Source organism: Stegodyphus dumicola, chromosome 6, assembly GCF_044657685.1.
Source record: "Stegodyphus dumicola isolate Sdum_Otavi_A_Nest chromosome 6, ASM4465768v1".
Classification (NCBI taxonomy): Eukaryota; Metazoa; Arthropoda; class Arachnida; order Araneae; family Eresidae; genus Stegodyphus; species Stegodyphus dumicola.
The window spans coordinates 107,559,214-107,575,447 of record NC_140773.1 but is presented as its reverse complement, the minus strand read 5'-3'; the positions used below and the strand labels follow the sequence as shown (position 1 = coordinate 107,575,447).

The window sequence follows — 16,234 nt, the reverse complement described above, 5'->3', positions numbered from 1 at the left end:
AAATTTCTATCAATACATAACAATTAAAGCTCAATATAATTTCTTCCTTATTTTATGAATTTACATGTGTAATTTTTGGAATACCTTCCTTATTTAGGCATAATTTTATGAATTAAATAATTCATGAATATAACATCCACCAAAGCACCAACTAAACTGCTTCTGAATCTTTCCAGTATATGTAAAAATTAATATAAACTTTATGTAGAAAAGACCTGTCAGAATTTACTGATTAAAAATTTGGAATGCCATATAAAATAAAATTTTCAATAAATGATATATATATATATATGAATGTTTTATTACGAAAAATAAAATGACATATTGTACAACAACCAAAACAAGGAAAATTCAAAAGCTTGAATGCTAAAATCCTTCGAGCTGTTGATGAAATTTTTAATAATGGGTATACATTAAATGAGATTGAAGAAATGATATCCTGATGAAATAAAATACAATTCTCATTTTACATTTGGTTGGCAAAAATTCTTCTGTTTTCAATGATAAATTTAAAAGTAGTAAAAAAACTTTTCATTTATTAGCTGAGAGAATTTTTGTACTTTCTGATTATACATTTCCTCTCTCTCTTGAAAAGCTGGGGGAAAAAAAAGTATTTTTGAAGTATAGCAGTATGTTTCCAATATAGTTATGTGGCAACCATGATGTCACAAAAATATATTTATGTGGCTACCGATGTACATGCATGCAAAGCACATCTGTTTCAGCTAGAAAGGATGTGTAGTCCTATTTTTTCGAAATAAATAAATAAATAAATAAAAATGCAGATGGTACAGAAGGGTTTCTCAGAAAAAGTAAATGTTTTCTTATGAATTTTTTAAAAAATTCATTGAATGTTGCTCTTCTATGGAAATCCTAGTAGGCTGCCATTTTGAAACTGGCTGCACCGTGTGGTGCATGAGCTTGACAAAAATTCAGTAGCCAATGAGTTAGCAAATGCTTTCCAAGGTCTTCACAAAGTTTGCAACTTTTCGGTGGAGGTGCAGATAATCAGAAAGTACCCAAATTTTTGATAAAATGATAGTTCTACTTCAGAATATAAAATTAGAATTAAAATTAACATAACATTTAACACAGTGGTGTTTTTTTGTAAGTAAATACACAATATTCTAATTAAAAAAAACGCTATTTACATGCTGTAAGTATTTATATTATGTAGGTATGTTTAATGATGCAGCTGTCATAATCAATATTTGCTCTGTTTTTTTCCTCCAGTTATTTATGTTCTTTGAAACTTTACACCAGTTTTCGCCATGGCGTGGTTCTGCATGAACACAACGTTTCTTAACGTCTTCTTGTTGTTCCTGAAAGCAAATTCATTTTTAATATCTCTTTCATTGTTTCTGAAAAACGAATGCAAATGCAATTCTCTTAAATAAACCATCTGGAGATAAATTAACATTACTAAGAAAAAAAATACATAATACGCTTTTTATGTATAGAAATAATTTGGTTTGGAATATACAATGGTTTGGTTTGGAATATATTGGTTTACTATAATTTGGCTGTACTACTGGAAGGCAAATAGTCATAGATCAAACCTGGCACAATATTTCTTTAAAAATTCTTATAAGTTTTGAAGATACATGTAGAATAGTAAATATACTCTAAGGCAGTGATGACGAACCTAAGAGCTGTGGGTCAGACACTGACACACGAAGGTTTCTTAAATGAGCCACATGTTAATTTTTATAAATTTATTTCTTATCATAAAAAAGTGGACAGAGAATCGAAAATATTAAAAAAATTAAATATAAATATCTAATGTTGAATATATTGAAAAAAAATTCCATGTGGACACTGGCTAACTGATTTTCTATCTTGTACCACTCAACACTCAAGCTTTGCACCTCTTATCTCCTCCAATGATTCATTACAGGTCACAAGCCTACAATTTTAAATGTGCAGGTGCCTGAAAAGTTGTCTGATGCGGTGCAGCTAATGTTCGCATAAATAAAATGTTGCAAATGCTTAGATTATAACGATATTAGTAGGAAGGTTTTGAGGAGGTAAGATTATTTATTTTCTGGTTAGGTTAGATTAGGTTATTTAATTACGGCAAAGCCTTGAGGGCTACCTGCCTAAGGGGAGGGATGCCTTCGTGGAGGACTTTCTAAGGGAACTGGTCGTATACACATAACACATGGGGAAAACCACGAAAACACCCATGCAGCCAGCCCATTCCCAGGATTCGAACCTCAGACCGAACTACCAGTGTTCAGCAACTTTACCACTCGGCCCCTGGTGGGCTAATTGTTTTCTGATTTCTTATTCTCATGTAACTGTTTCTAAATTATCCCAGTAAACTTTTCTTCCAAATTAAAACTGTTATATTTTAGAAAATGTTTCACTGGATTGGCTTTTTCTTTATCAGACAACATGATATTTCTTAGCCCAAAATGAACCAAATATACCAACATTAAATCAAGGACTATGCTTTCAGTATTAGGTAAGATAATACTTATCACTCGTCTGATAAACTTTTAATGATGTATATTTTCAATATAATTACATTAGCAGTTTTAAAACCACATTTACATGTTTCCCAAAGATAGGAACAAATAACAAGATTATATATAGAACATACAATGATACTATTCCTAGGCGAATCCAAGCTGTATTACATGTAAAGACAATTCTATGTCATATTAAGTAAGTATATGTAAAGGATTCCTTTTCAATCTAGGGAGTTTCTATCATTTTGATAACCAGTTGTATCTGCAACTATATTTATTATTGAAGAATATTTCATAATATATATGTGGTTTTGTTTACTCCTATATGTGTGTACTCCTTGTTCATTGAAATACTCAGTGCAGAGGCAACACTGGGCATGGTGCCCCCTGGTGCATTAATTCAAGGTATCATACCATTGACATCAGTTTTTGATGTTGACCTTTATATTTTGCTCTTCAATTGGAAAAGGAAAAGTTGTAGAAAAGAAAAGAAAAAGCAGTCATTTTTAGAGGATTTTAAAAGTGAGAGCAAAAAAAAGAAAGGGCCAACTATCAAGATTTTCTCGTACCAAATTTCATTGTTTCCAAATTACTGGTACCCTTTTTACCCCTCTTTTAAGTAGTCCCACTGACAGTAGCTCACGCACTATTATTTAAAAAAATAATGAACAAAATTTGACTCACTTTTCAAAAAGTTCGCCATCACTGCTCTAAGGCATATCCTAAATGTTTTCTAAACATAATGCACCATGCAACAAAGTTTGTGTTAATGTTATATCTGTATTCATGAAGTCTGCCCACAAAACTTCACAAGTAAAGGCATAACGTGGAAGTGAAACTTTCCAATTTTCATTTGATAATACTAAAAAGTTTACCATTTCTGAAATGCTCGCAAGAACTGTTATTCAGAGCTCAGAATGGTGGCAGCAGCAAAAGAAAAAGTTTATTCTTGCTAGAATACACAAAAACTTTATCAGCAGCTAATATTCAGAGATATTTTCAGGCAAGATTTGCAAAAGTAGACCTAATTATTATAAAGTGAATTAAACAGTTTGAAGAGTTACAAATCAAAAAGCTTGAGTTGACTTGTAAGCACAGATGATTTTGCAGATATCTTGTGACAAAACCATTACACTTATGTGGCAAAATGAACAAGATTAATTTGAGATTTGGGAGCATGGAAAATCCACATACCATTTTGGAACATGAATATAATTTCTCAAAGGTAAATAAATGTTTCTGCACTGTAACCAACCACACTATTTTTGGAAATTTCTTCTCCATGCAGACCATTATTAAAGAGTTTAGGCAATAGTTGTCCCAGTTAGAAGAGGTAAATGACTTTTATTTTTGTATGCCCTACCCCACTGGCATCGACACATATGTGATTGTCTCTTCAGAATGCTGTACTGGTCATTTTGATTCCAATGATTTGCCATCAAATGTTCTGGCCTCCAGCTCTCTTGATCTACTGCATTGTGATTCCTCCCCTCCAGGAGCTAAGTGATAGATAAGTTTTTCATGTTCCCACTTCCATATGACAGCAATTAATACAACAGAAGCAAGAAGGTTGATTCAACTGATCGGACTATACTGACATATGGCAAGACCTAGACTATTATATAAATCTATGTGTCAAAAAAGAGTATCCAAAGAATACCTGAAGAACTTGGAGAGTTAAACCTTTCATGTTGTATTTGTACTTGTCAAATAAATTCATTACAACTATCAGAGGTATAATTTTTTTTCATACCACTCTTTTGAACTACAACATAAATAAATAAATAAATAAATACGTAAAATGACCACGGTGTTGGAGTGCTTAGTGCATCACGCAGCTGCATCGCAGGTCTGAGGTTCGATCTCTGGGCTGGGAAAGGTTAACTCAAGTTAACTAGAGACCCTAGAGTCTCCCTAGAGTTCCCTAACTCCCCTAGAGTGGGTCAATAAAATGAGTACCAAGTTTGCTTGGGGACTAAACACTGGGGGTCTTGCGACAAGCTGACCACTTGCCCAGGGCATATGCTGATGCACTCTGGGACCCAAAGTCAAGAAAGCAGATTTTGGGGCACTGCAGGCTGTGGCCCACTAGAGCTGTTGTGCCACTTAGTTTTATTTTTTTTTAAATAATATGTAAAATGATGGCAGTAATGAACCACTGCCAGACATATAGCATTAATATGTATCAGTTCTATTTATAACAGTCAGCCAGCATGTTTCTTAATATTTTGATATACTTAGTACGAAGAAACCTACAAATAAAATATCCACCATTAGAAAAGCAACATTTCCAGCAGTTTCTTCATTATTTAAAAGTATCAATATCATATATTTATATTCTTCTTACTTTTTTTTTATATAATCCCTTATATGTTTCTCTGCTTTTCTACATAGCTTCCAGATTTGTTTAAACATTTGTCATAATGTTTTACAAGCTTCTGTATGCCTAAGTCATCCAAAAAGTCTACAACCTGTGAGGATAACCAGTTTTGAACTACTTCTTTCACCTCATCATCTGTGGCGAAGCGCTTGCTGCTGAGAAACTTCTTTAGGTAGCAGAACAAGTGAAAATCACTCAGCACCGAGTCTGGCCTGTACAGTGGGTAGTCAATCTGTTTCCATCTGAAAAATGTGATTAGATTTTGGGAATGAAGAGCAGAATGGGTGTCTGGCATAATCTTGCAGCAACAAAACTCCAGATGTCAGAAGGCCACGTTGCATATTCTGTATCACACGACCAAGTTTAGTTAGGGTAGAGCAGTAAACAGTTACATTTATTGTTGTCCCTTGCTGCTTAAGCTCCACTAAGACTCCATATGAATCCCAAAACATGGTTACCATAACCTTGCGTGCTGAGGGTGCCTGCTTGGCCTTCACTTTGACTGGTGATGCCACGTGACGCCATCGGATTAAAGGCCATACATATTGGTTGTCAATGAATTTCTGCTGCTGAAACTTTTCTTGGTGTCAAAAACCGAATCACTGGCCATATTTCATAGTTGGCGGGGTGATCAACTGTTTTAAACATTTTGAACTGACACTATACACAGCACACTTCAACAATACCAATGCAAATGGCATTGTTTGATGAAAAAGGCATGCCGGGAGTCGGTATGCATGTGCATTTCAATGTTAGTGTGCTATTCGATTAGCTACGGCAATTCGGACCTTAGTTTCGAAATAATCCACATATGTTTTATGAACATACATACCTCAGTTCCATGAATCAATTCAAATTTGTAATAATATGCCCAAGCATCTCCTAGATCAGGATCTATTTTTACAGTTTTATTGAACCAGTCCCTTGCTTTTATGGTTTTTCTTTCCGTCCAAAATAACCTGCAAATAATTTTAATACTTAAAATTTGATTTACAGCAATTTTAAAAATATGGAATCAATTTAAAAATAATTACTCTTTTATCATAATTATATTATTTAATTCCCTGCAATTTAAAGAAATTTAAAAACCTTAAAAATTTGTGATAAGCAGTTTGTTCATGGACCATTCCTTTCAAGTTTTACATGCAAATTTCAGTACCATCCATCACAACAGAAACCCTCACATTGTAACACCTTATATAAACATAAGTATTCCCAATTATATTATTATTTTCTAACATCCTCCCTAAAATGATGGAAACATTAAATACGGATTAAGATGACCCCTAAATTGTCTCAAGTCACAATCAAACTAAAATGCTCTGCATGTTAAACTATTCTGTGCACTAAAAGATATGCAGTTACCAATTTTTACTTTGAGCATATAGGCTTGATTTAATAGCACTTTAAATGACTCATATTATTTTTTTTTTAAATTATCCATACTAATGTTTTAATTTGTGCAGTGGTTAAATATCAGAAATCAATATTCAAGTGGCATCAAAACAATTCCTTTCTGACATCACTGGAATTGATGATGCTAATTCTTAAGCTGATAACTTAGTGTGAGAAGTGGCACTAAAATTATACATGGAAATTTTTAGATATTGCATTTTTACCAAAAGCCTTAAAGCCACTAATAATTTCATTCAAAATATTAGATAACTGCTGTAAATTAACATTATCTACTTGTAAAATGCATTTTTCATCCAGAAATGTTTTTATTAATGATTGTTTCTCTTTATCATATCTAGCAAGCAATTTCTTTCACGCTTCTTCATAAAAACCATTTGAAAATGGAATATCATTAAATTCACCCTAAATGATAGGTTTAAAATTACAGACAAATTTTTTGAGATTTTAATCAATTTTCATTTCCTTAAAATTGTTTTCACTGATGACATGCAGAAGATGTATCCTTGGGTTTTTGTGGTTCCTGTAGATCAGAATTATTACTTGATGTTTTGGAGATAAAATTCTGGATTTGGAGATGAATCAATAATTAATACAATTGAACATTGTACGCCTACTTGAATTTTCTAAACAAAAATCTTTTAAATTATCAAAATATATATGGTATATATTTCAAAAACTGTATAACTTATGTATAGATTCAGTTGCTATATAAGATTAACAAATGGGCTGTTTTGAATTTAAAAAAAGGAGAGGAGGAAGGAAGTAAAAATGAAAAAGACTATCCAGTGAAAAAAATTATTACAATTTCAATTGTTAAAAAAATAAAATAATAATAAATATAAATTACACATTTTATAATAGAAACATTTAGAAGAATAAGCAAATAGAAATGATTATTTTATTTAAATTATGTAAAATAGTTAATTTTATCATCGATTTCATGATAGTTTCTTACATGATTCGCGATTACCGCGATTGTAAGTTTTCATATTTTCTTTCTTTTTACTTCAGTACATCCTGTATTTACATTAGCTAATAACAAACGTTGACAAGCTAAATCTTTTTTCAGTCCATCAAATAAAAACCACATACTGGGATGGCTACAATTAAATAATGAAATTAGTGTGTTACGAAAGCCTTAGCAACATTTCGTGGTTTTAGGAGTTTTTCGAAGCTGCTTCATAATGTTCAACTGAGAGGCATCATCAAAGTGCCTAAAAATGTTAATTTTATTTCTAAAATTTTTAATTTCTGCAGAAACTTTACAACTTTTTTGGCTCCAAGCTTAAAAAACTACATTCAAACATCAATTATAGATACACATCAAAGTATTCAAAAATAGAGTAAAAAAACAAAATTAATTATTGGTAGTCACGGAAAAAAATGTACAGAGGCAATGGTATAAAATATTACAGTACATACAAAATTTTACTACAGTTTTTCATGCTTTTATTTACTGCCCCTGAAAAGGTTAATGTGAGCTTTTGTTCATGTGAACATTTTTCATGTGAGCTTTTTTCCGTGTGAGCATATTTCTAAGTGAGCATTTGTCCATGTGAGCTTTTTTCTATGTGGGCATATTTCCTTGTAGGCTTTTTTCCTATGAGCTTTTATGCCTGTAAACATTTTTCCTGTGGGCACTTTTCCAGTTACCATATGGATGACTTACTGTCAAGTGCATGTACAGTTGATGAAGTAGTATCAATTTGCAAGAAAATATCTTTGATTTTACATGCACATTGTTTTCAAAGAAAATTTTAAATTCCACAGAATTCTTAACCGAGTTAATTCAGAGAATACAGTCATGGAATTCTAACTTTGAGATATCTCCTAATATAAATCTCACACCTATAAAACAAGCACCTATTACTCAACCAGAACTTCATGTCACATATTTGTAAGCCAAACTGTTTTGATCTACCTTGGACATCTATCTTAGAAGTCTTGTTTAAAAATTTAACGTTTGGACAGACATGAAAGAAGTTCTATCTTGGCTATACACTCATTCACAGAAGTTGAAAACTTTTGCTGCAAATAGAATATCTCAAATCATAGAAATGATTCCTATAAAACACTGAAATCACATTTCTTCAAAAGAAAATGCTGCAGACAATGATTCTCATAGTATCAAACCTCAGCTTTTGCTGGCACATACTTTGTTGCAGGAAGGTCCACTACAGATACATCAGGATAAGAAAAATGGGTCTAAATACGAATCACAGTCTGAAGATGATGCCAGAGCAGAGGCCGAACAAAGACCTGATCTCATTTTGTTCTTGTTCATGTGAACTGAATGATTTATTGGTTAATTTATATGTGCTTTATGCATTGCTTTGCAAGATTGTTCACATTTTGTTTAACTACCAATGACTAATTACTAACTACAAGAAGCAGAATGATCCTTAAAACATTTTTGGTAATAATAGTCATTCTAACTTATTTATACCAGTAATATTTCTAGAGATCCAATTGACAAAAGGATCATTATTCATAGGATTCAAAAACTTTAATTCTGGGATGTATCAAGAATAAGAATCCTTTACCCAAGAAAAGCCAACTGCATTCTTTTTATCAATTTACATACACAGATGTCTCTTATAGGTGGGAGGACATCTTCAGAATTCATCTTTGACATTTAATGCCAAGTATCCTGTAATAGAATTCTACTGCATTATTTTGTTTACAGAGAAAGAAAAGTCTTAAAATATCATCATAAAATACCTGAATAACAAATACATCAACTGCCATTTATAAATTCAGTGTTTTGTACTTATTGCTCAAGCAAATTTCTCTGTAAACAGATTCTTTTAAATCATGAAACTCTTCCAAATGTTAGCAATTTCCACAGTCTACCACCAGATGGCGTCATGATATTAAAAGATATTCAAAGCATTTGTAATAAAAAAATTGAAAGATAAGGAATGCAACCACCAAGACAATATTAATTACTCATGCACTTTTTAAAACAGCAGTAGAATAAAGTATTTCAATGATGTTGGTTGTGAATTTCTGTCCTGTTAAATAATAACACAAAATCAAAAAGATACGCATAGTGGATGTAAGAGAAAAATCCTGACACCAACAATTTCAGAAGCGGGATTGCCGATGTCGATATCAATGTATAGTGACTGAACACCACTGAAGGTTTGAAGCAAAAACGAAAACGGTAAATGTTTTGTTTTTTACTCCCTTCTAAAGTTATTAAACGTATCAATGAAACTATTAAGGGTATATATGAAAGTTTTTAAACGTATTTTGGAAATCTATTGAACGTATCAATAATACGTATTAAAGGATTAAACATATATAAAACGTGTATATAATTGAACTTGCGACAGAAATTGGGGAAATGGTTCCACCAGATGCCACTGTGATTACGATTAAAAACCGCATCACCAATAGTAAAAATTATGGCGAACTATTTATAAAACAAGTCTTTGAAAGGATTATCGAGGAAAAGAAAGAAGATGAAAGATTAGAAAAACAAGCACAATTAGAGTTTCAAGAACGCGAAAAACGAATACAGTTAGAAGTTGAAGATCGGGGAAAAAAAAGGAAATTTGAATTATAAAAATTAAAGCTTTTAAACAAAAATAAAATAATATCGGCTATGCTATATCAGATATGGTTTGCATATCGGTTATGCCAAAGATTATACATTTATTGGATTAGATTGCATTGAAGAAAATTCACGTGTTAAATTAAAATCAGATGAAACAACGAAAATAGTAAGTAATAGCCTAAATTTAGTAAGGGTAAAAACTGAACAAATCAGTAATGGACTAGTTATGATTGAGCGAAATTAAGGAAATTTTAATTCCTTATTTGAAATAAAGGAAGGTAAAACTATTATACCAACTGTCAATATCGGAAATAACATTTAAGGAAAACCAGAACATTGCAAAATTGGAGATAGTGAAGAAATATATTCAAAATTGAATTTGAGCGATGTTAATTCACTTAATGATAATCATTCATTAGAAATTTTGAATGTTAATGCTGCAAATGTAGAACGAAAACTTTAGAACAAATTAAATTTAACAAATGTAGAACGAAAACTTTAACTTTAGAACAAATTAAATTTAACAAAAGTTTAATGAAACAGCAGCAACAAGATATAGTTAATTTGCTAAATGATTTCAGAGACTGCTTTGCATTAAACATATCAGAGTTAGGATGCACATGGTTAACAAAAATGGATATTAAAGAAATCGAGGGTTCAAAACCTGTATGTATGAAACATTATAAAACGAATGCAATTAAAGAAATAGTAGACGAGTGGAAGGAACACTGTATAGTTAAAGAAACATGTTCTCCATATGCAAGCCTTGTGCTTCTGGTGCGTAAAAAGACTGGTGAGAATTGACTAGTTGTTGATTATAGAAGATTAAACAATCAAACAATAAAAGATAAATTTCCTTTCACCAAAATTGATGATTTATTGGAACAACTACATGATTGTAGCATGTTTAGTACATTAGACCTGGCCCATGGGTAATTACAAATTGAGTTGAGAGAAGTAGCGAAATTGAAAACCGCTTTTATCACACCTTATGGCACAGGCCAATTTGAGCGAATGATATTTGGTTTAACTAATGCCCCAGTGGAATTTCAACGCTTAGTGTATCTTGTATTAGGCTGTTTATGTAATAAGGATATTTTACTAGACGACATCTTTGTATATGCTAAGACTTGGGAAGAAATGACCAAAAAGTTAATCAAGGTATTTGACGCTTTATGAAAAGCTAATCTGAGCCTTAAATTACCCAAATGGAAGTTTGCGAAACATGAAGTAGAATTTTTAGGGTTCATTATTAATAAGAATGGTATTAAACCCAGCTAAAAAAGGTAGAAGTAATCTTTAAATTTCCCGAACCGACAAGTCTACATGAAATTAGATGTTTTCTGGGTTTAACGAGTTTTTTTAGAAGATTTATTCAACATTATGCTATAAAAGCGAAACTGTTAACTGAGCTAACTAAGAAGAAAGAAAATTTTAAGTGGGGAGCAAAACAAAAAGAATCTTTCGAAATTTTGAAAAAGGAATTAGTACAACAACCTACTTTGGTACTCTATAATCCAAACACTACAACTGAAGTTCATACTGATGCAAGTACAGATGGTATCACAGGAATGCTTCTAAAAACTGGGAATGATAATAAGTGGCATCTCGTTTATTATGTGAGCAAGAAAACTACTCAAGCCAAAAGAAACTATCACTCAAGTAAGTTGGAGTTGATGGCCATCGTATGGTCACTGGAGAGACTAAGACAGTTTTTACTAGGCATAAGTTTCACTATTGCCACGGACTGTCAAGCGCTTATATATATGAATACAAAAAAATCTTATAACCCCCAAATCGCTAGGTGGAGCATTCTCATACAAGAGTACAATTTTGAAATTCGCCAGAGACCGGGAATAAAAATGATTCATCTCAATGCAATGAGTAGAGCTCCTGTTCTAGAGCCTGAAGATACCAGGACAAATATCATATAAAAGATGTTTGAAGTATACCTCACTCTAAGCGAAGAAGAACAAATCCTGATTATCCAGCATGCTGACAAAGATTTAAGAAAACTAATAGATATTTTTAAGAAAAAGGAGCACGAGAATGAGAGAAGAAAAACAGAAAATTACAAATTACTTCTTTAAAAGAAATAGAATATATTGGAGGGTTTTCAGCAAAGGGAGAGAAAAATTGCTCTAAATAATTCCCAAAAGTATGAGGAAAAGCATGGCAGTAAAATTTCATGATTTAATGGGATGTTTTTCAGTGGACAAAACTGTCAATAAAATCAAAGAACTATACTGGTTTCCGTACATGAAACGTTACTTGCGGAAACATATCTCTGTGCGCTTTGAGTGTTTGGTGAACAAAATTCCAGGAGGTAAACAACAGGGATATTTACACCCAATTAGACCAGGAAGAAGACCTTTCTCGGTTATACACATGGACCATCTAGGCCCATTTGTGAAAAGTTCAGGAGGAAATCAAGACTTACTGATAATTATCGATAATTTCACAAGATTTAACAGGCTGTTCCCTGTAAAAAGTGCATCCTCTTTACATGTTTTAAAAGCTCTCAAAGATTTTGCTGATGAATTTGGACTCCCTGATAGAATCATCAGTGATAGAGGAAGCTGTTATACATCATATCAATTCGAGCAGTACTGTTGTGAAAACGGAATAAATCACCCGTGGAAATTTCTACCATCCAATGGCTAACGGGATGGTAGAAAGAGCTAATAGAACAATGTTATCCACAATATCCACATCCATGAATGATTCCCGCCACAAAGATTGAGATTCATGAATAAAAGAAACTGAACGAAATTTGAATAATACTGTCAACAAAACTACGGATAAAATACCTTTTGAAACCCTACATGGTTATTCCCCAAGATTTAATGATGGAATCCTATGAAAAGTTGTTGATGAAAATGCAGATGTATGGACTGATCCAAAAGAAGTTCAAGGAAAAATGCGCACTATCATCGAAGGGAAACAGCATAAGATGAAAGAGTACTACAACAAGAAAAAGTGCCGAACTATGACTTTTAAAACAGGTGAAATAATGATTGTTTGACGACCATTGAGAGCAACAGAAGAACCTACAAAAACTCAACCAAAATACAGAGGACCCTTGATTGTGACAGAAGTCCTCCTCAATGATACTTACAGAGTGACCCAACTGGAGGGAAAACAGCGTGGTAGACTGTATACAACAACAGCCCACATAAGTTAGCTGAAGTCTTGGCATGCTAATAACCTAGATGAGTTGGATGAAGAGGAACCAGGTAATTCGGATATTAACTCGTGAAGTTACAGGTAATGTAAATTTTAAATTTTTTTTGTCCCAAACTTACAAAGAACTTTACTGGAAAAACTTCATTAAGAACTTTTGTTGTAAAACTTTTTACTCCTTCTAGACCTTTAAATTATGATTGTACTGTGCACAAAATGTGGATTCTTGTGGTATTGCCAACAATGCTTGTTTAAAAAAAGCGACAATTGAGGGAAATTCTTTAGTCAGGATGCCCGAATGTTAGCAATTTCCACAGTCTACCGCAAGATGGCATCATGATATTAAAAGATATTCAAAGCATTTGTAATATATATATATATATAAAACGAGAGATAAGGAATGTAACCAGGGCGGCAGACAAAATTAATTACTCATGCACTTTTTAAAAGAGCAGTAGAATAAAGCATTTCGATGATGTTGGTTGTGAATTTCTGTCCTGTTAAATAATAATGCAAAATCAAAAAGATACACATAGTGCATGTAAGAGAAAGTGAAAAGAAAAGTTAAATTCTCTGTATATAATGTTGTTGCTAATTTTACAACTACATATTTAATTATAAGAACTTCATACTAAGGTGAAGGAAATAAAAGCTGGAATAACCTGATGAACATTTTAAGTATTAGCTCTGTATCAGGATTAAATGCCATATGCCTTATCAAGAAACCTCATCTTGAAGTGATTGAGTATTAGCAGCAACACAATGGCAAGAGCCTGATTCAAACTCAAAACATTGATGATCAAGTTTTTGTACTTTAGTATTAATGAAGACACTAACAGGAACAGGTTGCAAAAGATTTGTGATATTCCTCTGCATAATTTTCAAAAAATTTATACAGCATGTAAGGAACTTCAATAGATGTGGTAATAGTTTTTTTGGTGAGAGCACATTGTTTCCCATCAATATATCCTATGTAAATGGCACAAGCATGGCTCAAAACTTTACATGCTTTGTAAGCCAGGTAATTATGTACAGAATGTACTAGTATACTGTGGTATGATGGATTCTACATATGAATTAGAACACACAGAATGTGTAGAATTCCCCTTTATGAAGAAACAGCTAAACAAAGCATATATACTTTATACAGACAATTATTAAACAAGTATTCCTCTGGTAAACATGCTCCTCGAAAACAAGACAAAATTATGCAGAACTTTGTGGTTAAACAGGAAATATCTCCACAAAGTAGTTGTGAAGGCAAAGCTAAAACGAGGTCATGATGAAATGGACAGCTGAGCATTCAGGTCAAATGATGACCTTGAATGAAAAGAATCGAAAAAGGGAATCCATCCCTAATTCCATTCTAAATTGCAATAAATACTTGTGGCATTGATAGAATTGAATATTTTCTTTTCTATTACTCACCATTGTGGGAATGCCTAAACTGGTACTGAAAAGTTTACTGGAAGATTTAGATATTGCAGTTTCCCCTTCCTATATTTAACATATCAAAGCAAGGTCAAATCTGGGTTTTGGGAAGAAATAATCAGTTTGCTAATAATTTCTAGTGAATGCAAGAATACCCCAATTCCTAAAAATTATCTTATCTACCAGAAATCTTCTGATGTGTCGTGAATGGAAAGCCAACATTAATGGACACAATACCTGCAACATCAACTAAAACTATGCAAACATGGAAGTGTGTCATCCACAATTACCACCAAATTCGATAAGAAACAAATAAAACCGTGCAAAACATGCACATCCCAACCTGCATTATGTGAAATACTTTGTTTTAAAAACTAACAGAAGTTAGATAAATTCTAAACTTAAACAAGATTTGCAATTTTTGTTTCATTATTTTTTATGTTTTTAAATCACATTAAAGATTATTATTTATTATTATTGTTGGAAGAGTAAAATTTTTTTACAGGAATGTGCATTTTGTTTTAACTTTAGCAGTATAGATGAACTTTCAGCACAGGGTTTAGAACAAAGGCATGCCACTGCCACAATGAATGCGTTAAAATGTTTCTTAAGCCAGACATGGTATTCACTGAAAATGCTGTAGCTTGCTATTACTTTATCAGGGTGATATCAATATGTGAAAATTTTGCTTTGTTGAACTGACTTTTATAATCTCTTTAATACTTTCCCCATGTTTTCATTATTGACTCTCTAGCCCTCAACTTTATTTACAGACACAGTATCATGCATAATAAAAATTATCCTAAGTGCATCAAAATACTCACAGTCTTTGCCCGCAATCCAATCTGACTATAATTTCCTCCAAGCAGAATTCAGGATCCTGCAATAGCTTATAACTAAGCTTTGATAATAAGAGTTGAACAATATAATATATTATTAAAATGGTGTTTTTAGAAGTCTTTCATTATTAATTATATGGCACAGGCTCCTTAAAACACCTTTGAAAATAATAGGTTATTGTCTTGAGTGTTCTTAATTACAGACACCATTCATGATACAGGGTGTTTTTTATTCAAATAATTTGTTTATGAAGCAAGGTGTTCAAATTCTAAGGTTCCACTGTATACAGCAAAATTAAAACATTTCCTCAAGCACATGGTCTTTTCATTGAATATATATAATATAATCAATTAATCAATATTGTTTAGGAAATAAATTATATATATATATATATATATATATATATATATTTAAATTAAAAAAATTCTGTGCCATCTATTAATTGTATAATTAAAGGCATCAGGCCCTAAATAAATAGTCTATAGCAAATCATCCATAATCAGATATTAAGCAACTCAAAACATTCATCACCAGATCAAGAGGTCCCAATTAAAGCAAATTTGTAATAAAATACATGCAAGAATTAAATAAATAAATAGATAAATATAAATAAAAAGATGTCATATTGTACATTATGTGAAGAATATTTTAAAACAACTGATGACACTCAAATACAGTGTTAAAGTTCAAAGAAGACAAATATAAACTTGTGGTATTTTATTGCTAAAGAATGCAATGCAATATAAAAAGGTTAAAAAAATTTACTTTGATACAGCTAACAAAACATGAGGATCATGTTCGCATCTCTTCAGTGCATCAACACTTTTAGTCTTTCGTTGAGGCCTTGCTTCAAGAAATATGGCCTCAGCCCATAATATGCCACTGTTTGGACATTCTTGCATAGCTTGAATTTAAAAAACGAAAAAGATCAATCATATATGCAATGCA

General features: G+C 32.1%; 1 protein-coding gene across 2 annotated transcripts in view; it reads right to left on the bottom strand.

The window, feature by feature from the left end:
* Nucleotides 1–274: 274 nt before the first annotated feature.
* Prp6 (pre-mRNA processing factor 6) overlaps nt 275–16,234 on the bottom strand; it is a 131,801-nt gene continuing 115,841 nt past the window's right edge. For both annotated transcript variants that reach the window (XM_085818787.1, XM_085818786.1), the window contains exons 20-22: nt 16,052–16,190; nt 5,687–5,813; nt 275–1,322 (exon numbers count right to left, since the gene is read on the bottom strand). In XM_085818787.1, coding sequence (XP_085674913.1) covers nt 1,170–1,322; nt 5,687–5,813; nt 16,052–16,190 — 419 coding nt within the window. In that variant the 3' untranslated portion in view covers nt 275–1,169. The remainder of the gene's footprint in view (nt 1,323–5,686; nt 5,814–16,051; nt 16,191–16,234) is intronic.